This window comes from Theropithecus gelada, chromosome 4 (genome assembly GCF_003255815.1).
Source record: "Theropithecus gelada isolate Dixy chromosome 4, Tgel_1.0, whole genome shotgun sequence".
In the NCBI taxonomy this organism is placed as follows: Eukaryota; Metazoa; Chordata; class Mammalia; order Primates; family Cercopithecidae; genus Theropithecus; species Theropithecus gelada.
This window is the reverse complement of record NC_037671.1, coordinates 72071634-72090003: the sequence shown is the minus strand read 5'-3', so window position 1 is coordinate 72090003 and position 18370 is coordinate 72071634. Positions and strand designations below refer to the sequence as shown.

Here is an 18370-nt window from a genome sequence, read left to right as displayed (position 1 = left end):
AATTTGGGACAATGTCAGGGAGTTTTATACTGCAGGTAGCAAAAAACAAAGCCTGGGTAACTCATCTGTTTCCCACGTCAGTCATGCATTGCAGAAAAAGGATCCTGGCCTTTACTTAACCTTTTTTTCCCCCTTCTTTACCAAGTAGAGCACACCACGAAAGCGATTAAATATAATTTTAAAATTGTGTCATATTGGTTTATCTTTGTGCAGCAGACAACTAAGTGTGCCTTTGAAGGACATAATTGGAGATATATGAAGGAAAAATCACCATGCAGCTGAAAAGTGCTTCTCTTAAATATGGGCTAAATTCTGTGATTTGTGTAATGGGTAACTTTGTGCTTATTTTGTGCAAATTTCGGATGTCACCCACAGATTTTTCCTGAAAACTGTGAAGTCTGAAGAACGAGGAAGATGCCTTTTGTTCCCCTCAGTGCCAATCAATACTGTAACTGGGGTGGGCTGGGGTGGTAAAACTTACAGACAAACAGCAAGTTCTTTGAGGTGACAGTTGTCACGCCTCCTCCCTGCCTTCTAAATGCCCAGAAACATGCTAGCTCTGAGTAGCAGCCCTCAAATACTTTCTGATTTGAATTGAAATCCAGTGGAGGGCTTATCCAAGTTTTAAGAATGAGCCACTATGGAGCACACACATAAACTTCACAATGGTGGGTGGCATATACCTGATGCACTTCTTAGGACAGAAAGGACTATGGCTGGCAGTGAAAAGGGAAGAGAAAGAGTGGGAAGAATGAGAGGCAAGAAGCAGCGGGTAGCACTTTTCTCTGTATCAAAGAGTTGTGAAACGAGGGTAAGGACAGAAAATTCACTCCAGGCATTCCTCAGCCAATCCTTGCTTTCCTCTTCCATTTCTTAGTTTGGAATTGCTAGTGAGGATACGAGTTAATGGCTAAGGAAGTTACTTTGCATTGGTCCAGAAGAGCAGGTTATAGAAACTCAAGTTTAGAAGAAAATTTCTTAGAGGTTGTCTGGTTTGATCTCCTTAAGCTTCCAGAAATTCCTGACTGTTGATCATCCAACTTTGATTTGAATGTTTCCAATTATGGAATCCACTCGATTGCTGTGGAGTCTCTAATTGCTAAGCTGTCATTATTATTAAACTAAATATTGGTATCACACACCTTTTAGTTCTGTTTCTGTCCTTTGAAGCAACCAAGAACATATCTTCAACCTCTTGAAAAGCTGAAGAGGGGCCATACTTTGTACAAGAAAGAGAGCTGGGTTAGAAGTTAGGACACTTTGGTTTTGCAACTGACTAGTTGGTGTCCTGCTCCCTCAATTTATTTATTTATCTGTTTATTTTTGAGATGGAGTCTTGCTCTTGTCACCCAGGCTGGAGTGCGAGGGCACGATCTCAGCTCACTGCAACCTTCCGTTCCTGGCTTCAAGCGATTCTCCTGCCTCAGCCTCCTGAGTAGCTGGGATTACAGGTGCCCACCACCATGCCTGGCTAATTTTTGTATTTTTAGTAGAGATGGGGTTTCACTATGTTGATCAGGCTGGTCTCGAACTACTGACCTCAGGTGATCCATCCCCCTCGGCCTCCCAAAGTGCTAGGATTACAGGCCACCGCGCCCGGCCTCCTCATTTTATGTAACTTGTTGCTGCAGTAATCACATACTCAATATTTTGTTAATATTACTTTTGAAAGTCTGCACTAACAGTGGAATATAATTGCATAGCTATAGGTTGAGGCCAGGATTTTTTTTTTTTTTTTTTTTTGAGATATAATACAAAGGATACTGGGCATGAAATGGTTAGACTAGAAGTTATAAACCCATGTCGTTCAAGGCAGGTAGGTAACGGAGAGGTTGAAAGGAATGGGGGATTGGTGGTTTGGGTTCCTGGAAAGACAATAGGGACTGGTTGAAATCTGCAATTTAAAAGACATAATCTATTTAAAGGCATTTGTGGTAGCCAGCCTCTAACATGGTCCCCAGTGGTCCTCATCCCCTGGTATTACCCCCCTGTATAGTTCCCACCTACACTGTACAGGGTTGGTCTGTGTGACCACTTGCACATGAACGAAGCGATGGCATAATACTTCTGAGCTTAGGTCATAAAAGACTGCAGCTTCTGTCTGCGTACTCTCTCTGTTCTCTCTGGGGGAGGTCAGCTGCATGTCATGCGGTCATTCAGGCAACCTAGAGTGTGAATGATGTGGCAAGGAAATAAGGCCTGCTAGCAAATGCTCGGTTGAACTTGGAAATGGGTCCTCTTCCAGCATCTCCAGCCAAGAGCTTGACTGCAACCTCATAAGAGACTTTGAGTCATAACCATTCAGCTAAACTGCCTCTGGATACCTGACCGTAGAAACTGTGAGATTATATGTTATTTCAAACCACTAAATTGAGGGTAATTTGCTATATAACAATAGATAACTAATATAGCATTTGGATTCATTTTAAAGTATCAATGTGCACGTGCACACACACTTTGTTGATGAAACAACATATATAGCTCCAGTTTATAAACCTGGGTTTCTCAATGAAACCTGGATCTACGGAAGCCAAAAGGTATGGTTAACGCGGCACTTGAAGGTCATTTGGCAGCTCAGTTTCTGCTGGAAGGGAGGAGATGAAATCCACTCAGAGCTCAAGCAGGGAGCTATTTTATCCACCAATGGAAACAGAATATAATTTTTCTTAACACTGTAGAGTAACAACAAACATTGGGACAGAACCTAGAGAAATCTGACAGAAATCCTGTTTTATAATACAGAGAGCACTTGGGTTAGAGTAGAAAGCCAGGTGGAACTTCAGTCAAATCAAAATAGAAAAGTATTTCCCCGTCACTAAAAACTAAGAACAAGCATTTCACAAAAAATAATGGAAGAAGCAACCTGCTATGGTCTGAATGTTTGTGTCCCCCCAGAATTTATATGTTAAATCCCTAACCCTCAAAGTGATGGTATTAAGAGGTGGGGTCTCGGGAGACGGTTAGGCTATGAGGGCAGGGCCCTATGAATGGGATTAGTGCTCTCATAAAAGAGACCCAAGAGGTTCCTCGCCCTTTCCTTCATGTGGAAGTGGGCCCTCTCCAGACACGGAATCTGCCAGCACCATCATCTTGGACTTCCAGCCTCCAGAACTGTGAGAAGTAAATTTATAGGCCGCCTAGTTTATGGTATGTTTTTTATAGAAGCCCAAACAAACTAAGACACAACTATTCTCAGAAATCCTAGAAATAACGTAGTCACTTGGGGTCTGACACCAGAGATTGAGAGGTCACTCTCCACCCAATAGGAGAAGCAGATCTTAGGGGGACAAGAGTACATATGACGTTGCATAGCTATAGGTTGAGGCCAGGATTTTTTTTTTTTTTTTTTGAGATACAATACAAAGGATACTGGGCATGAAATGGTTAGACTAGAAGTTATAAACCCATGCCGTTAAAGGCAGGTAGGTAACAGAGAGGTTGAAAGGAATGGGGGATTGGTGGTTTGGGTTTCTGGAAAGACAATAGGGACTGGTTGAAATCTGCAATTTAAAAGACATAATCTATTTAAAGGCATTTGTGGTAGCCAGCCTCTAACATGGTCCCCAGTGGTCCTAGCAGAGGACTAGGATATGTCTTTGAATGAAGATGCCTGAGGGACTGAATAAAGAACCCGGACAACTAAAGAAAAAAGCCACCTATGGATCAGAATTGAGACAATTTCTTCAGGTAATGGTTTTTACTAATAAGTTAAGGAAGAATTGAAAGTGCATTTTAGAATTCTACTGAATACCCTTTGTAGGCTTTTGCATAGAATTACTCCAGCAACTACGCTGAATATAGAGTTAAATACGGAGAATAAATTTCTAGAGTTTAGATCCAATCATTTTCAATAAATCCTTTTGTTCTTAACATTAAAGAAAACCCTCAGGTTTTGTTACAAATAGAGGCTGACAGGAATGGGTGCCCTACTCAGTCAGCATCCCAGGCCAGAAATCTGCACAAACAGGTTAAGTGGAAGCCTTAATAGGATACTGCTTTAACAAGAATTATTTCTGTCAACACAATGCAGAGTCATTATCAGGCAATTTCAGAAAGTGCCAGGAAGCATCATGTGGAAAATTATAATCAAGGCCTGGCTGAAGTTGGGCCATCATTATGGAAAGTCAGGAAAAATGCTAAGTGCGGCGTGGTGCTTGGCATTTTGTGGAAACACCAAAAATGTCAACTGGGGAGACTGAGAAAAACATGAGGGAGGAAGATGCCATTGGAAAATAAGCATAAAAGAGGATTAGTGTAAGATGAAAGCCCGTGTGCATAAATTAGTCAAATATAAAATACTGATAGTCTGTGATTTATACTGCTTGGAAGAAAATAGGCCATTATAGATACAAGAGACTGTTAGTTCAGGATAGTTGTCAAAACCATTGCATTAAAATGCTGCCTTTTTCTCACTGTTTTCACTGATCTTGACATTCTCAAACAAGGGTTGTGGTAGACCGGTGGGCCTAGAACCTAGGTAGAGGTTAAAAGAAGACAGGATGAGCTAACGATCTTTAAGAAGACTTGAGGGTTCTGGCACCCCACATGGTGTATTTCTACTTTTTTGCTATTTTTAGGTGAGACTGGGTTAGTTATTAACTTCAGAAGGAAGAAGGAGTCACCAAGAGAAACAGCTTGAGGAGCGAGGTGTCAGGAAGCTGCTGAGGAGGTGGAGAGGAAGAGAACTGTACCGGTTTTCCCTCAGTGGTGGTGGTGATAGAACATTTATGGGCTGACTGTATGTGAGGAAGGATTATATGATTGAAATATGAATTTATTTATTTTTGCTAGTTGTTCCTTTACCCACTTTGCCTTTCATTTGAAATTCAAGGGGACACTCTAGGCTATGCTTGCTGTCTCATGGAAATGATGTGAGGAGAGAAAAGTGAAAAAAAAAAAAGTATAAATCTGGCTTTTATGTTTTTAAAAGCCCAGACATTTAGAGGAACAGAAATGACATATAGACAGAATATTTGAAAGAAAGCACCATGGTTAAGGACATGCTGCCTTCTTACCCTCAACCCAAAGTGTAAGAGGTTTCTTGGCTATATCAAATATTACACTATGGGAAGCTGCTTTCCCCAAATCCAGTCCCCAAAACTAAATCCTTAAATTTATCCAGTTACTTCCCCCCACACTTGATCATGTGCTTTAGGAGAGTCTGGCCGAGATCCAGCTGCTGGGTCCTGACTGGTGACAGCCAATGATGGTGGCCCCATCCTCCATGCTAGTGATTGTTTTAGGCATGAGGATTCTGCAAAATATATGTGAATGGACAGTTTTCCTCAATTTTAAGAAGAGATGCAAACATAAGATGGCCTCTTTCTGCCTCTGAAAGTGTTGCATCGAGAGAAGATGTTGCAACTGCTGTAGCCATTTTGCTTCCAGCCTGAGGAGGAGGCAGGCAGACAGATGGAAAAAGTCAAAAGAAGACTCAGAGAATCAGAGAAATGAAGCCAGAGCCCTGAGGCTTGTGGAGAGCTGTCTTATCTCCGAGCCTCTTTCTATGTATTATAAATTGCATCATAGTTTAAGGTAGTTGAATCTGCTTCTTTCGTGCCCTGCTGCTAAATGCATCCTAATGGGTACAGTGGCTGAGAGGAGAAAGGAACATGAAGGGTAGTGAAGAGAGAGGAATTACCATCAGTGCCTGGAACAAAGGGACTAGCCTTGAGGGACCCCCACAATCGGAAGATATTCCACATCTTCATCTCACCCAGATCCCCCCGGTGAACCCTAAACATCTCCTGGACCCAGGCTGTGCCAGTCTTTCCCATAAACACCTGATGAGGATGTACCTTCCATGGCAGCTAACATGAGCACTGAAGATTGCTCAGCAGGAATGGCAATTTCTCCTTAAGCAGAAACAATGTTAAATTTGTTAAAACATGCACGGTTATACAAGTATGTGAGACAGATTTTTAAATCTATTACAACTTCTGGAAGGAACATGCTAATTACTACAGGATGTTGTGTTTAGCTAATATCAAGCACTGTAAGGTGGAGTTCCCTAAAGCTACATCCTTCTCCTTCACTGTCCAGGTTATTGTACTCTTTGATTGCAATTCTGCAAGGCACTCCCAAATGCAGTGGGGTTCAGTAAGTGTAGGACTCCCTCGTAGCAAACTAGTCACCAGAAATCTGAAGATTTTCTCCTAGCTCTACCTTTGTATCATTCTTGTGGATTTTGGCTGCTTCCTACATTTCTTACTTGCAATCTGCCACCTTCCACTTGCTTGTCTCTTGGCAACACCTGTGCATCTTCTGACACTATCTTTTGCATCTTGAAACAGGCCTCAGATGACCCTACCATTGGCCTCCCTCCCACGGAAAATAGACACAGACCAGTATGGCTGTCATCCTGAGTCTCTTCCCAGATACCTGATCAAAACAGAGAACGGTCATTGAAAGTCCATTTCCCCAATTTGCCTAATCTTCTAGCTCTGGCTGCCTTGAGATGATGTAGTTGAGAGGTTTGGCAGCTGAGGCTGGGAGAAAGATGGGATAGTGGCATGGTCAAGTGGCTGATATGGGAAGGGGAATCTGACTGATTGAAGTTGGAAGAGCAAAGGCAAGAAGTGGGTGGTGGGGATTGGGGGAGGAGAAGAAATGAAAGATGCTTAAAGGGAAATTGGTATAACATCTAGGAGAACATCTTAGAATACGTTTGTAGGAGGACGGTGAAATTCAATTGCCTGCATGTGCATTGTGGCTCCTTTACTCATACCTGCTAGACCTTGGGCAAGTTACATAGCTTCAACTCTTAGTTTCCTCATCCATAAAATGGGGATAACACCACAACTACTCCACAGGGGTATTGACAGAATTAAATAAGATAATAGAGGTAAAGAATTTAGAACAACACATGCCACTGGGAAGAATTCAATACATGTTAGTTTTATCATTATTATTACTCATATACTTGACAAAAATATTTCTATATTACCTAATTTCTAAAATTGTATGAAGAGGGTTACATACTATCGATGAATAGAGTATTTCTATCTTTTATTATAGAATTTTTCAGCTAAAAATATGATTCATATCATAGAGGTCAAAATAAATTTGGTATGACAACACCACATCAGTTCTTTAGAGTTTACTTTCTGTGTCATTTGTGGCTTCAGCATCTGCCTGCTACTTTCTACTTTTCTGGTACACACAAGTATGGGATAGTGAGAGACAACTGTGCCCTTTTTAAGTGTAACATGTTAATCTTATTAAAAATAATAGCAAGAGAAAAATGCCATGGATATTTAATAACCTTTTTAAAGAGTCATTAAATTATGAAAACACTACCATCTGCAGAAAAGGGTATCAGATTTGTCAGGAATTATTAAAATTTACAGATTAATCCTAAATATTTTTTGTTTCTCTATTATACTGTCTTTCAATTGCAGGCCTATTATTTTCCAAATGTAACTTTTAGTTATTAATTTAAAGGTTGATCTGAGTTTTCATTATTCTTTCTTTTATTTATCTATTCTCCCGAGCATGTTAATGGGCAATGGAATGCCTAAAACATGTGAGGAGAGCAGAGGAGAAGGAAACAGTCCCAGAAGTGAATGGGCAAATAGACATGGAATAATTGAAAGCTGGCTGCAAGTGTTATATATTATTTTCTATGGTAGTAAGTAGATTTTAGAAATACTTAAAACCTAAAGAGGCACTATAAGTAAAGATGTATAACTGAAGCCTACATTTATTTGACAGCTACTTAATTTTTTTCCCTGTAAAAAAGAACTTCCAGTTTCCCAAGACCCAACATTGAATTCCATCAGAGGTAACGGTTCTGGACTATTGGATTAAATGAGGAGGCAGGAGCTCCTATCTCTTGCAGGTGGGCAGCCAACAAAGTAACTTCAACAGAACAGCAGTTGGTCCTCTGGTCACTTGGGAAACTCAGAATTAATTGAGATGGGCATCAACAAGGGAGAAGCAGTTCTTTTGTAAACAAACAAAACTGTAATCGTATGAAATAACCTAGAAAATAGATGACAGGAGACCTTTCCAATTTGTGATTTGGTAGAGAATAGTACTTCTGTTTCTGTGTGACCTCTGAGACATCTTTGCAGATACTGAAAATATTGTAATAGATAGTGGTGACTCTAGAGTCTTTAAAAAATTCTTTTCCTCTGGCCAAACAGTACAAGGAGAATTTGTTTTCCAAATTAAAAATCCAGATTCTATGAATTTTATATTTAAATATACTCAAACACTAAGGACCTTACATTACAAAGCTGAATGCTTTTTGAAGACCATGTTAGAAGAATATGGATCTGTTGCAATATGCAATGTGTGATTTCTAATACAGTGTGAAAACAGGGCCAGGGATGAAGATAGGGACACATCTCAGTTTGCCAGGGATGCTGTGATGTGGGTGAGCATGAGCATTGTCTATGGACTGAATTGTGTCCCTCCAAAATTCATATGTTATGGTCCTAACCCCTAGTACCTCTGAATGTGACTGTTTGGAGAGAGGGTCTTTAGAGATGTGATTAAACTAAAATGAGGTTATTAGAGTGGTTCCTAATCTAATATGACTGGTATCCTTGTAAGTAGAGGAAATGTGCACATGGCTGGGTACAGAGAAAAGTCTATGTAAAGACTCAGGGAGAAGACCATCTACAAGCCCAGAAGAAAGCCTTCAGAAGGAACCAACCCTGCTGACAACTTAAACTTGGGCTTCTAGCCTCCAGACTGTGAGAAAATAAATTTTTGTTGTATAAGGCATGGCATCTAGTACTTTGTTATAGCAGCTTGAGCAAACTAATACAAGTTCCATTTGTAGTAGAATATGTTAAACATTATTACATAGTCCATGCCTGCACTCAACGAAGACTGGTTCCCACCATTAAGACAAGTTGCTCCTTCTACCACTTGGATGGAAATCAGCTTAAGGAGAGATGTTAGGTGAGTAACAGTCAGTGCAAGGGCCCCTACAGTAGGGGCAGGGGAGAGGGCAGTGTGTGAAAGGAAGGGCTAATTTTTTTTTTTAAGGGCTAGTTTTTTTTTCTTTTTTTTCCCCCTATCATTTTGTTTTTATAAACTCAGGACTTTATTTTTTTTTTTAAAGAAAATTCTCCATTGCTTTCTTATTACAAGAGCTTTACTTGTTCATTGTAGAAAAATTAGGAAATACAGATTAAAAAAATGAAGAAACAAAATATAACTGTGATCTCACCACTCAAAGGTAACTGTTCATACATTCTTGTAAATCTTTCCATACTTTTTTCTATAGATATATGAATTTATAGAATATATATAAATGGAATGATTTATTTTTTGTTATCTTTCTGTGTCAATAATTTCTAATTTAGGGCATCATTTCTAATGTCTGATATTGTTTCATTGTATCTATTATATCCTAGAAATAGAATTGGTAGGTGGGATGTGTCTAGACTTAGACATATGTAAAGACTTTTAATATATTTTGCCAAATTGCCCTCCAGAAAGGATGTAGCCATTTATATTCAGCAAGTCTATTTTGAGTGCAACATAAAGCCCTGTCACTGGTAACTCTTGACTCAGCTGCTCAGGGGCTTTCAGCCAAAATCCTAGGAGGGGAGTGAGGAAACTAGAGGACACTGAAAAGCTGTGCCACAAGTGACTCAGATCCTGCAAGTGGCTCGATGGAGGAGTGTCCCGTGTTGGTGGCGGAGGTTTTTCCTGCCTTAGCACAGGACAGGCTGCGAGGAAGCACGGCAGGATCAGCCGTCCTGCGCCCATGTGGGACCTGCAAGTTCTGCCGGGAGGAGCCACGTCAGTGCAGCCACTAGGGGTCGCCCTGAAGAGCATGGGACCCACAGGGGTGTGGAGTGAAGCGTGAAGTGGGGGCTTGTGTTGCTCACTTGAGCGTGGAAGAGATATCCCTGAGGACCTCTGAGTAAGCTGAGAGGGACCCGTGGAATGAGGTTCCAGGGATTTCACTGCAGGGAGCCTGAGATCATTGTGATTATGACCCCTGGTTGTTAATTTTATTCCTCGAGCTTTCAGGGCCTGGGAAAATACACGTTATTTTAGGGAAAGAACAGAAGGACTGATAGCCTTTGCAGTTTTTATGCATTAATGGGAGATGGTATTTGATTTTGGTTCCTTGCCCAGTATAAGAGATCCCAGGGGGCCTAGTTAAAAGGGAAGCCAAGCTTATCTTAAATGAAAAATAAAATATTTTATTTTATAAACATGAAAATTATGTGGCACTCAATAAAATGTGTTGGCAAGTGAATGTCTGCTACATAATATGATAAATAAAATAGGTTAACTCCTCTTGGGAGAAGAACTTGAATTTTACTTATCATTGGAAGACTTTGAAATAACTTTCAGCAGGAGCCTCTCTAAGGAAGATAAGCAGTGGTCTGATTTGCTGGTAGATGGAGTGTGTGAGAGAGGGAAAGAGCACCTTCATTGTTGACCAGAAATGATCACCCTTCTTATTGTGTTTCAAGATATTCACAGAGCACCTGGTGGTTCCTGGGTCTTGGACCTTTGCTGGTCAGACGTCACATATACATCAGAATGACAGTCCCATTGATCTTAATGTGGCCCTTGTCTGATAAATACATTTGTAGATACAAGTGAAGAATTAACAACATTTTGTCGGCTTCTTTGAAATGTAAATTTAGCTGCCAAAGTGGTTTCCAAAAGTAAACTTATGTTCTGTACATTTGCCCAAGGCAACGAATACATTTCCAATAAAACAAACAAACAATTCTTTCCCTGGGGTTGTTTTCTTCTATCTTCAAGTGGCACTATGGAGAATTAATTACTTCATAATCTCACTCACTATCGAATTAAAAATGGTTATGGAAAAACAGGGCTTACCATCTATCACTGGTTTTGGCTGAGAACTTTTGAGGCGCAGCGAGGGCCGGAAGCGGGTTCGGTCGTTGAAGCTCCAGCTCTTCTGCACTTTGGTGGGGCTGCCCTCAGCTGTGATGTCGGTGCTTGGGGACCTCCTGTCACCTACTGAGGCTTGTCGGCTCTTAATGCTCTGGCCCCTGGGGCTAGCCATGCGCACTCGCTCCTTAAAACTCAGCTTCTGACTGTGGAGAACAGAGGCATGATTATTCCATTTTAAGCAATTTCTTCCACTTTGCTTGGGTAAATAATTTGATGAAGCTCATGTGGTCATATATTTCAATAGACGATGTTTTCAGCATGTAGGAGCATAGCAATTATATTTCCCTTATTTAAGATTTGAGCTTTATCTAATCTCTATATTTGCATTCATTGAGATCAATCTCATTCTACAGGTACATACATCCTTTTTGGATTCATTGTAGAAAGGACTGAGGTCATACAGCAGTTTGTACACAATTACACTGTAGATAACCAAGAACTGTTTTGGAATTCACTTGAAAAACAGTTGGGTAATTTTAGCTTTAACCTCAACTTCTGAGATTAAAAAAATTATATTTTGTTTGGGAGCATATCTCTTTGTAATTTCTAGACATTTCTACAGGTAAACAGGGATGACAGTTACATATATATCTACATTTGGCATGCATTTTATATTCCAGGCAAGATTATGATATCCATAAATTCATGCAATCTCATAGCAGTTGGTAGCACCACATACATAATATTAAACATACAACACTTAACATTAGATTTCTTTTATGCTTACATTCATTCTTGTGAGATGAAAACCACACAAGATAGAACAGCCCCAACATATAATGAATGTGATGACTGATGAACAGAATGAGATGTTATGTTCACTAACACAATTTCCTGCTAGTTAACAGGTTATTGATTTGCTGTGGCAGCTACTGGTAAATTATATTTGTTCAGGCATTCAGTTCTCTGATGCTGGCTAAGATTCAATTGTTGTGGGCTGATAAAAGAAGCATTAACAACAATCATAAAATCCAAAGTGCATCTTCACACATTCCTAATCAAGAGATATGCTGTGATGTGCTAGGAAGGGCAGGTTGAGATTAGAGACATGGGGGCTAGGGTCCTCATCTCTAACATGGAGATAAACATAGCAACACAGCTGAGGGATTCTTATGGAAATCAAATGAACTGTAAGAAGCTTTGTGTACCCATTCTCGTTTTTTTTTTTTTTCTTGTTTCCTTTGTAGTGTAACTATGCCACTCATTAGAAGGTGATACTGTCATCAGTGTGAGAGGCCCAGGACTCTGCAGGGCCTGAAGAAATCATGGGCAACGGATCTGAGGGAAGTCTCTCAGAGCAGCTACTCTGAGTCATGCCGCGGCCTTTGTGGGGTATGAAAGCAGCGTTCTCATGGATAAGGCTTATTTGAGACGAAGTGGAGGCCTTGTTTTTTCCACTTACCGCAATGTCCACTGTCCCCAACTGCAGCATGCCAACAGCAAATGTGTTTAGTGGATATGTGTTTTGTAGCTAACAAGAAACAGTAACATTTATTTTTCCATGCCTAGTTGCTTAACAAACGATATTCTAAAAGGGCACCACGTTTTATGTGTGTTTACATGAAAACAAATCAAATCATGATCTGGTGGTCAGGGAGTTCTGGAAACAATAAACAAGTTGACCATGCAACTGACAGCTCCCCTCTGAAATGCAGACACAGCTAAGTCCAGCATGACTTGCTGAAGGCACATGCAAAGAACAGGCGGGGCAGTCTGGTGATGAGGTTAGGTGGGTTCAAGAGTTCTTTACGACAATCCCAACAGTGGAAGGGTTTATCTGTACTTGACACATGTGTGATTAAATGATAGATTACATCAAACAAGAGCAACAATAACATCATAAATCCGCATCTTTTCATTCTCAGGCTAGGTTTTCCATGTCATCCCAAAGCCTTCAATTATTTCAACAAATCTGTCAAAGGGATAGTGCCCAAAAATGTCTACTTTTCTCAAGCTTTTTTTTTTTTTAAATTGTAAAAGTTTCAAATCTCTTTTTAGTTTCAACACATCTGTTCCATAATTTAAATTTACAATGATCTAGTTCAGGAAGCATATGCTCACTTCTGCACCTTAATTTAGATTAATGAATAGCTCAAGTTGACATAGGTATCATTACAATTGGTCCTCACTGTATTCGATTTTATCTATTACCTTTTCTGGAACTAACAGATGCTAATTACCATAAAAGGTTGGCTTTTGAGAAAAATTATTTTCTCAGACTTTCAAGATATACCTCTTTTCTATGCCAACTAAATAAAGAAATGGATAAGACATCATAAAAACATTTAATATGAAAAATTAAAAAAATTCAATTATTAAAAAAGTAAAAACATCCAAAATGAAAGTATTAGCGTTAAATCCACCATGGTTTATTTATAATAAACATATTTTAAAAATCATTCTTATAAAAATATTTTTAAAAATTGCCTCTATGAAACATTTTGACATTACCTTATGAATAAATTGGAAAGTGGGAATAATATTCTCTAAATCTTAGTACCATTTAAAACATTTAAAGTTGACAAAAATAAATTCTAAGTAACATTTCCCTTTTGTTCTTCTCAACTACATGGATATTTGCTAATGTCTATTATTTTAAAGATTTCCGAGGACTATTTAAAAATAAACTCAGCATATTACATGCTAAATTAGAAAAAATGTAATGTTTTCACTTTCTCTTTTGACATAATTATGTGAAAGTTAAGAATAAGATTCTAATCAAGAACTTTTTAACCAGGCAAAATTTTCTTTTCCAAGGCAAAGATCGGTTCTTGTGTCCTCTTACAAAAAGCTCACTTTATTATTTTTCTACTTTGTTTCCCTTTGAAAATCAACAGAGCGTCTTGATTACATGAGTATTAAGCTGATTAGGTGACTGTTACTGAAAACACACATTGAATTGATTAAAAATATAGACTCTTCACTAGTACACTGAAGTTTTCATTATTTTCCTGTTTTTTTTTGGGTGACATCTATAAATATGATTTTTGAAGAAGATTTATGTAGCAGTACTTTTAGGAAGAATGCCAAGGATTATCCCCAGGAGACTAACAAGGAGATCTTGTTTTGCAGAAAGTAACAAAAAATTGCTGTGGTCACTGATTGGAGCATCTCTCTTAGTGTACAGTCCCACATTTACAGTTGAGGACCATGCTCAGCAGAGCCTGCACTGTCACCCTGCAATAGAGAATTCTCCTGTCTCTGGGAATCAGATGTACAGGTTATTCAAATGGCCTAGCATGCAGTCTACTACCGGCTGTTCCCTGCCAGGGAACTGTGTGGCATCATCATAACCCCACAGTAATCTTCTGGGACTTAGAAGGCTGTAGTTATTGTTATACTTAATTAGGGTTTTAGCCCTTCATGGGATAAGCATTCTACAAATTCTCGCCTCAGGCACAATATGGCAACTGAGCCATAACAATTCAGTGCGTGCAGCAGCTCAGCAGTTGTCCAACCACAAGGAGGCGCCAAAGGGCTGACTGCCAGTTCTACGCGGGACGCCGACTATTTGTCCCAGCGGTGGAGAGTATCAAAGCAGGCAACAGGCAAGCGGGTTGAAAACCTCATTCAAGAAGTCCCTAGAACGAGTGAGTCTCTGAACAGGGCTCAGGTGGGGTGGCGGTGTAACCTGGTCATGCACCTGAGGTTAGTTGGCATTCTCAAATCTCATGTCAATAGCCCGGATGCTGGGTACCTCTGCTTCCGTGAGGTGTACATTCTGAAGAGCTTCTGCTTATTACTACAGAACTTACTAGGAGTGAGGGAAATAGAGCAGCACATTACTAAGCATTTCACGAATAGGAAAGTGCTTAGGGATTCTTTCTTTTATAAAAACAAAGCCATTTGGCTTTATTGTTTTTAATATAAAAGTACACAGACTAAGCAGAGAGTACTATGTGGTTTAATTGTGCTGCTTGAAAGATATCCAGTGATCTTAACGGCTAGGTTGATAAATTGGATTTGAAGTAGGCATTACATACAAATGATGATAGTCTCTGTGTTAGCATGTAAGAATACATTCTTTAGAATATAGCTACCCCTGTAATAAATATCAATAAAACATAGTATACATGATTGAGTAATAACATATTTTAGAACTTCAAAGAATAAATATTTACAGAAATCAATAAATTCATAACATTAATTGTTGAAATTTAAAAACGTAAGTTCTTGGTTTGTGTGAAACATCTGCATTTATAGTTGATATAGGTAACCAATTGTCAGATAGAATATATGTTCAACAAAACAGAAGAAAAGATTCTAGATTGCTGGTTTGTAAGAAAGAAAGAAAAGTACGTTTCTTATTTTAAGTCCTATGATGTGTTGTTAGAAGACTAAATCCATTTCCTCTATCAATAAATGTGAACAGAAGGAGAGACCATTTTGGAAAGATTGTTTTTGAAACAATGGAACATTTTGCCAATAATGATACAAGTTGACTATGTTGGAAAAAAAACAAAGTCTAGTCTTACTGAGTTTAGTTTAACAACACATGCAGATCATTCATTGCACACAGAAGAAAGAAAATGGAAATAATGGAAAATAAACGCAGAAGAAATATAAGAGCACACAGTCTTCCACCAGGGTTCTAGAGTTCTCTCCAAGAGCCACACACAGCCTCAGAACCCGCCCCCAAAAGCCAACCACACAAGAGTGGTTCAGGAAAAGCACTCAGTGGCTCACAGCACAAGAGTGTAATGTAATACAAAAATATCATTTGTGCCTTAACGTTTAAGACACGCATCTTTACAACAGTCTCACAGGTACCTGGTAAAGCAACTTTTGTTTACTGTCTAAGAAATCTGAAAGGGTTCTAGTAATGCTTTTAAAATTGCCATTAAGGAAGCTTAAGTATCAAGCAGGCATATAGCCAACCATTTTTGATTAAGAAGACAGAGTAAATAGAGGCAGCAAGATGTATAGATAATCTCGAAACCTCAGATAGTATAATCTGTTTTTGTAGCAATAAAACTTAGATAGATAGAAGGAAAAGCCTTCTTGTATCAATGTGATGACTAAGCAACTACTATTTGATAATCTGGTCAAGGAGGAAGGGAGAACAACAGAAAACCTCAAGGTGAGAATATTGGCTTATTCTGGCCAGATGGGTTCACAGGTAAATTCAGTTCTCTGAAAAATGACAATTTATGTCAAAACAGAAAAAAAACCTATCCCATTTACAAAAATAACTCTTCCAACTAATTTTTTAATAGAATGAAATCAATAAACACATTTACCACCACATATATGAGATTAGTACTGTTTTAGTGGGAATTCAGAGGAAAAGAAATGAGTGATTAAATGATGCTAAAGAAGTATTTTATGATGGGAGTAGAGGAAAAAACAGCAGGCTCAGCTGAGACTAATAGTAATTTGTACCTGACTGTACCAAAGAGAACCGATGAAACAGTATTTTCACTATTGCTCAGTTGAGCTATATTTAAAAAGCTCTTCTTCAGAATGATGGCTTGTATTTTTTATTTTTTTATTTTTTATTTTTTGAGATGGAGTCTTGCTCTGTCGTCCAGGCTGGAGTGCAGTGGTGTGATCTCAGCTCACTGAAACCTCTGCCTCCCAGGTTCAATTGATTCTCCTGCCTCAGCTTCCCAAGTAGCTGGGACTATAGACATGTGGTACCACGCCCAACTAATTTTTGCATTTAAAAAATAGAGACAGGGTTTCACAACATGTTGGCCAGGCTGGTCTCGAACTCCTGACCTCAGCTGATCCACTCTCCTTGGCCTTCCAAAGTGCTGGGATTATAGGTGTGAGCCACTGTGCCTGGCCATTGTGTTTCTGAAGAAAATTTTTGGATCTGTCACAAACAATGTGATATTTTTCCTTAGCCCAAGACATCGTAGGCAAATTTTGTTTAAACATACCCTAACCTCAGTGTAGAAAGACAAAATCCCTTTTTAACAAGAACATTCCAAAGCCGGGAATATAGTTAACTAAGGGTTCTATAAATGTGTTTGACATCTTAATCAATTTTGCAGAAAGAAAAGCCTCTCCGTGTATGGCACAGTCTATAGTCAAGGTGAGAGTGTCAGGCACCCAGAGGCGGATGTTGGCTGCTGTGTTGAACTCATCTACACTTGGGTTACTCTCAGTTTGTAACACAAAGAAAAACCCCATGAGGAAGGACTTAGGAGATTCTAAGCTCTGAGCTAAAAGATGAAAACGTTAGCTCCTGCTTGAGCCAAAGCTTGTCTACTCTGCCTATCTGAACCACCATCAATAACTCAGTGGTCTCAAAGGCAGTAAATGACTCTGCAGTTGGATGGTGTCAATTAGTTCCTTTGAAATGGGGTCAAACATTAATTAACAATACTCTGGACCCAGATTTACTCTTCTCTAAGGAAGAATTCTCATTATAAATGCATTTTACTTTGTGCATATTTTGCTTGGGTAAAGACAACTTTGTTACTTTCTAAGACAGTACTGTTGCTATTGTTATTACAATAGCCTTTCTGCATTCATTATGCAGGATTATAAATTCTGTGTATGGAGCACAACAAGGTGAAAGTTTACATAATATTAAATGGGACTTTAACTTACTTTCCTCAGATTATTGCAATGTTTTTAATTTTTTATTTTTCTTTTTATATTTCTTCTCTCTTCCCATTTTTTTTTTTTTTTTTTGAGACGGAGTCTCGCTGTGTCGCCCAGGCTGGAGTGCAGTGGCTGGATCTCAGCTCACTGCAAGCTCTGCCTCCCAGGTTCACGCCATTCTCCTGCCTCAACCTCCCGAGTAGCTGGCACTACAGGCGCCGCCACCTCGCCTGGCTAGTTTTTCGTATTTTTTTTTTCAGTAGAGACAGGGTTTCACTGTGTTAGCCAGGATGGTCTCGATCTCCTGACCTCGGGATCCGCCCGTCTTGGCCTCCCAAAGTGCTGGGATTACAGGCTTGAGCCACCGCGCCCAGCCCTCTTCCCATTTTTTGTTGGTGTTTTATCTCTTCCCACAAACTACTTGAAGTCAGGGCCATTTTATTACTCTATCCAAGAATTATTTCTTGAGCACATTCTGTCATAGCTTTACACAGGGTGGTATGACAGCTAGTTGGAAGATAAGAGACCTAAGTGTATCAAATATAAGACATTAAGTAAGGAATCTAGCTTAAGTAATAGTACAGGACTTATTTCAAGGTTGTTTTTGCCAAATGTTCAATGACCACAGAGAAGCAAGAAATTTCCGTGTGTGATTCTCTAAGTCATCAACCGACTTCAGTGGTTTTGTACATATTTAAACCTATGGGTGAGTTTTCTTTGACAACCTCAGTCTGCTGTATGCAGACAGTAAATGTTGTAGGTATATGCGAACATCATAAATGTGGAAAATTTGGTTGGTAGTTTTTTTGAATTGTGACAACTGAGTAGGAAGCTCGTTTTTGGACTGGTGAGCAGAGCTCAAAAGTGACACTTTAATTTTGTCTTTGTTTTCTGCTATGCTAACATTGAAAAA

At 39.3% G+C, this 18370-nt stretch overlaps 1 protein-coding gene and 1 long non-coding RNA gene across 6 annotated transcripts in view; one reads left to right on the top strand and one right to left on the bottom strand.

Annotated features, from left to right (window-relative positions):
• Positions 1–18370, bottom strand: part of KCNQ5 (potassium voltage-gated channel subfamily Q member 5) — a 572501-nt gene that overhangs the window by 58757 nt on the left and 495374 nt on the right. For 2 of the 5 annotated variants that reach the window (XM_025383720.1, XM_025383722.1), the window contains 2 exons: positions 14600–14656; positions 10825–11045 (listed from right to left, as the gene is read on the bottom strand). The exons of 1 other annotated variant lie outside the window; for it this stretch is intronic. In XM_025383720.1, the coding sequence (XP_025239505.1) occupies positions 10825–11045; positions 14600–14656 (278 nt within the window). The remainder of the gene's footprint in view (positions 1–10824; positions 11046–14599; positions 14657–18370) is intronic. 2 more of the 5 variants (XM_025383721.1, XM_025383723.1) reach the window with 1 other exon arrangement.
• LOC112623348 lies at positions 723–9677 on the top strand. The gene is made up of 5 exons (XR_003119122.1): positions 723–811; positions 7714–7840; positions 8315–8913; positions 9127–9193; positions 9453–9677. It is a non-coding gene; the product is annotated as an uncharacterized LOC112623348 (long non-coding RNA).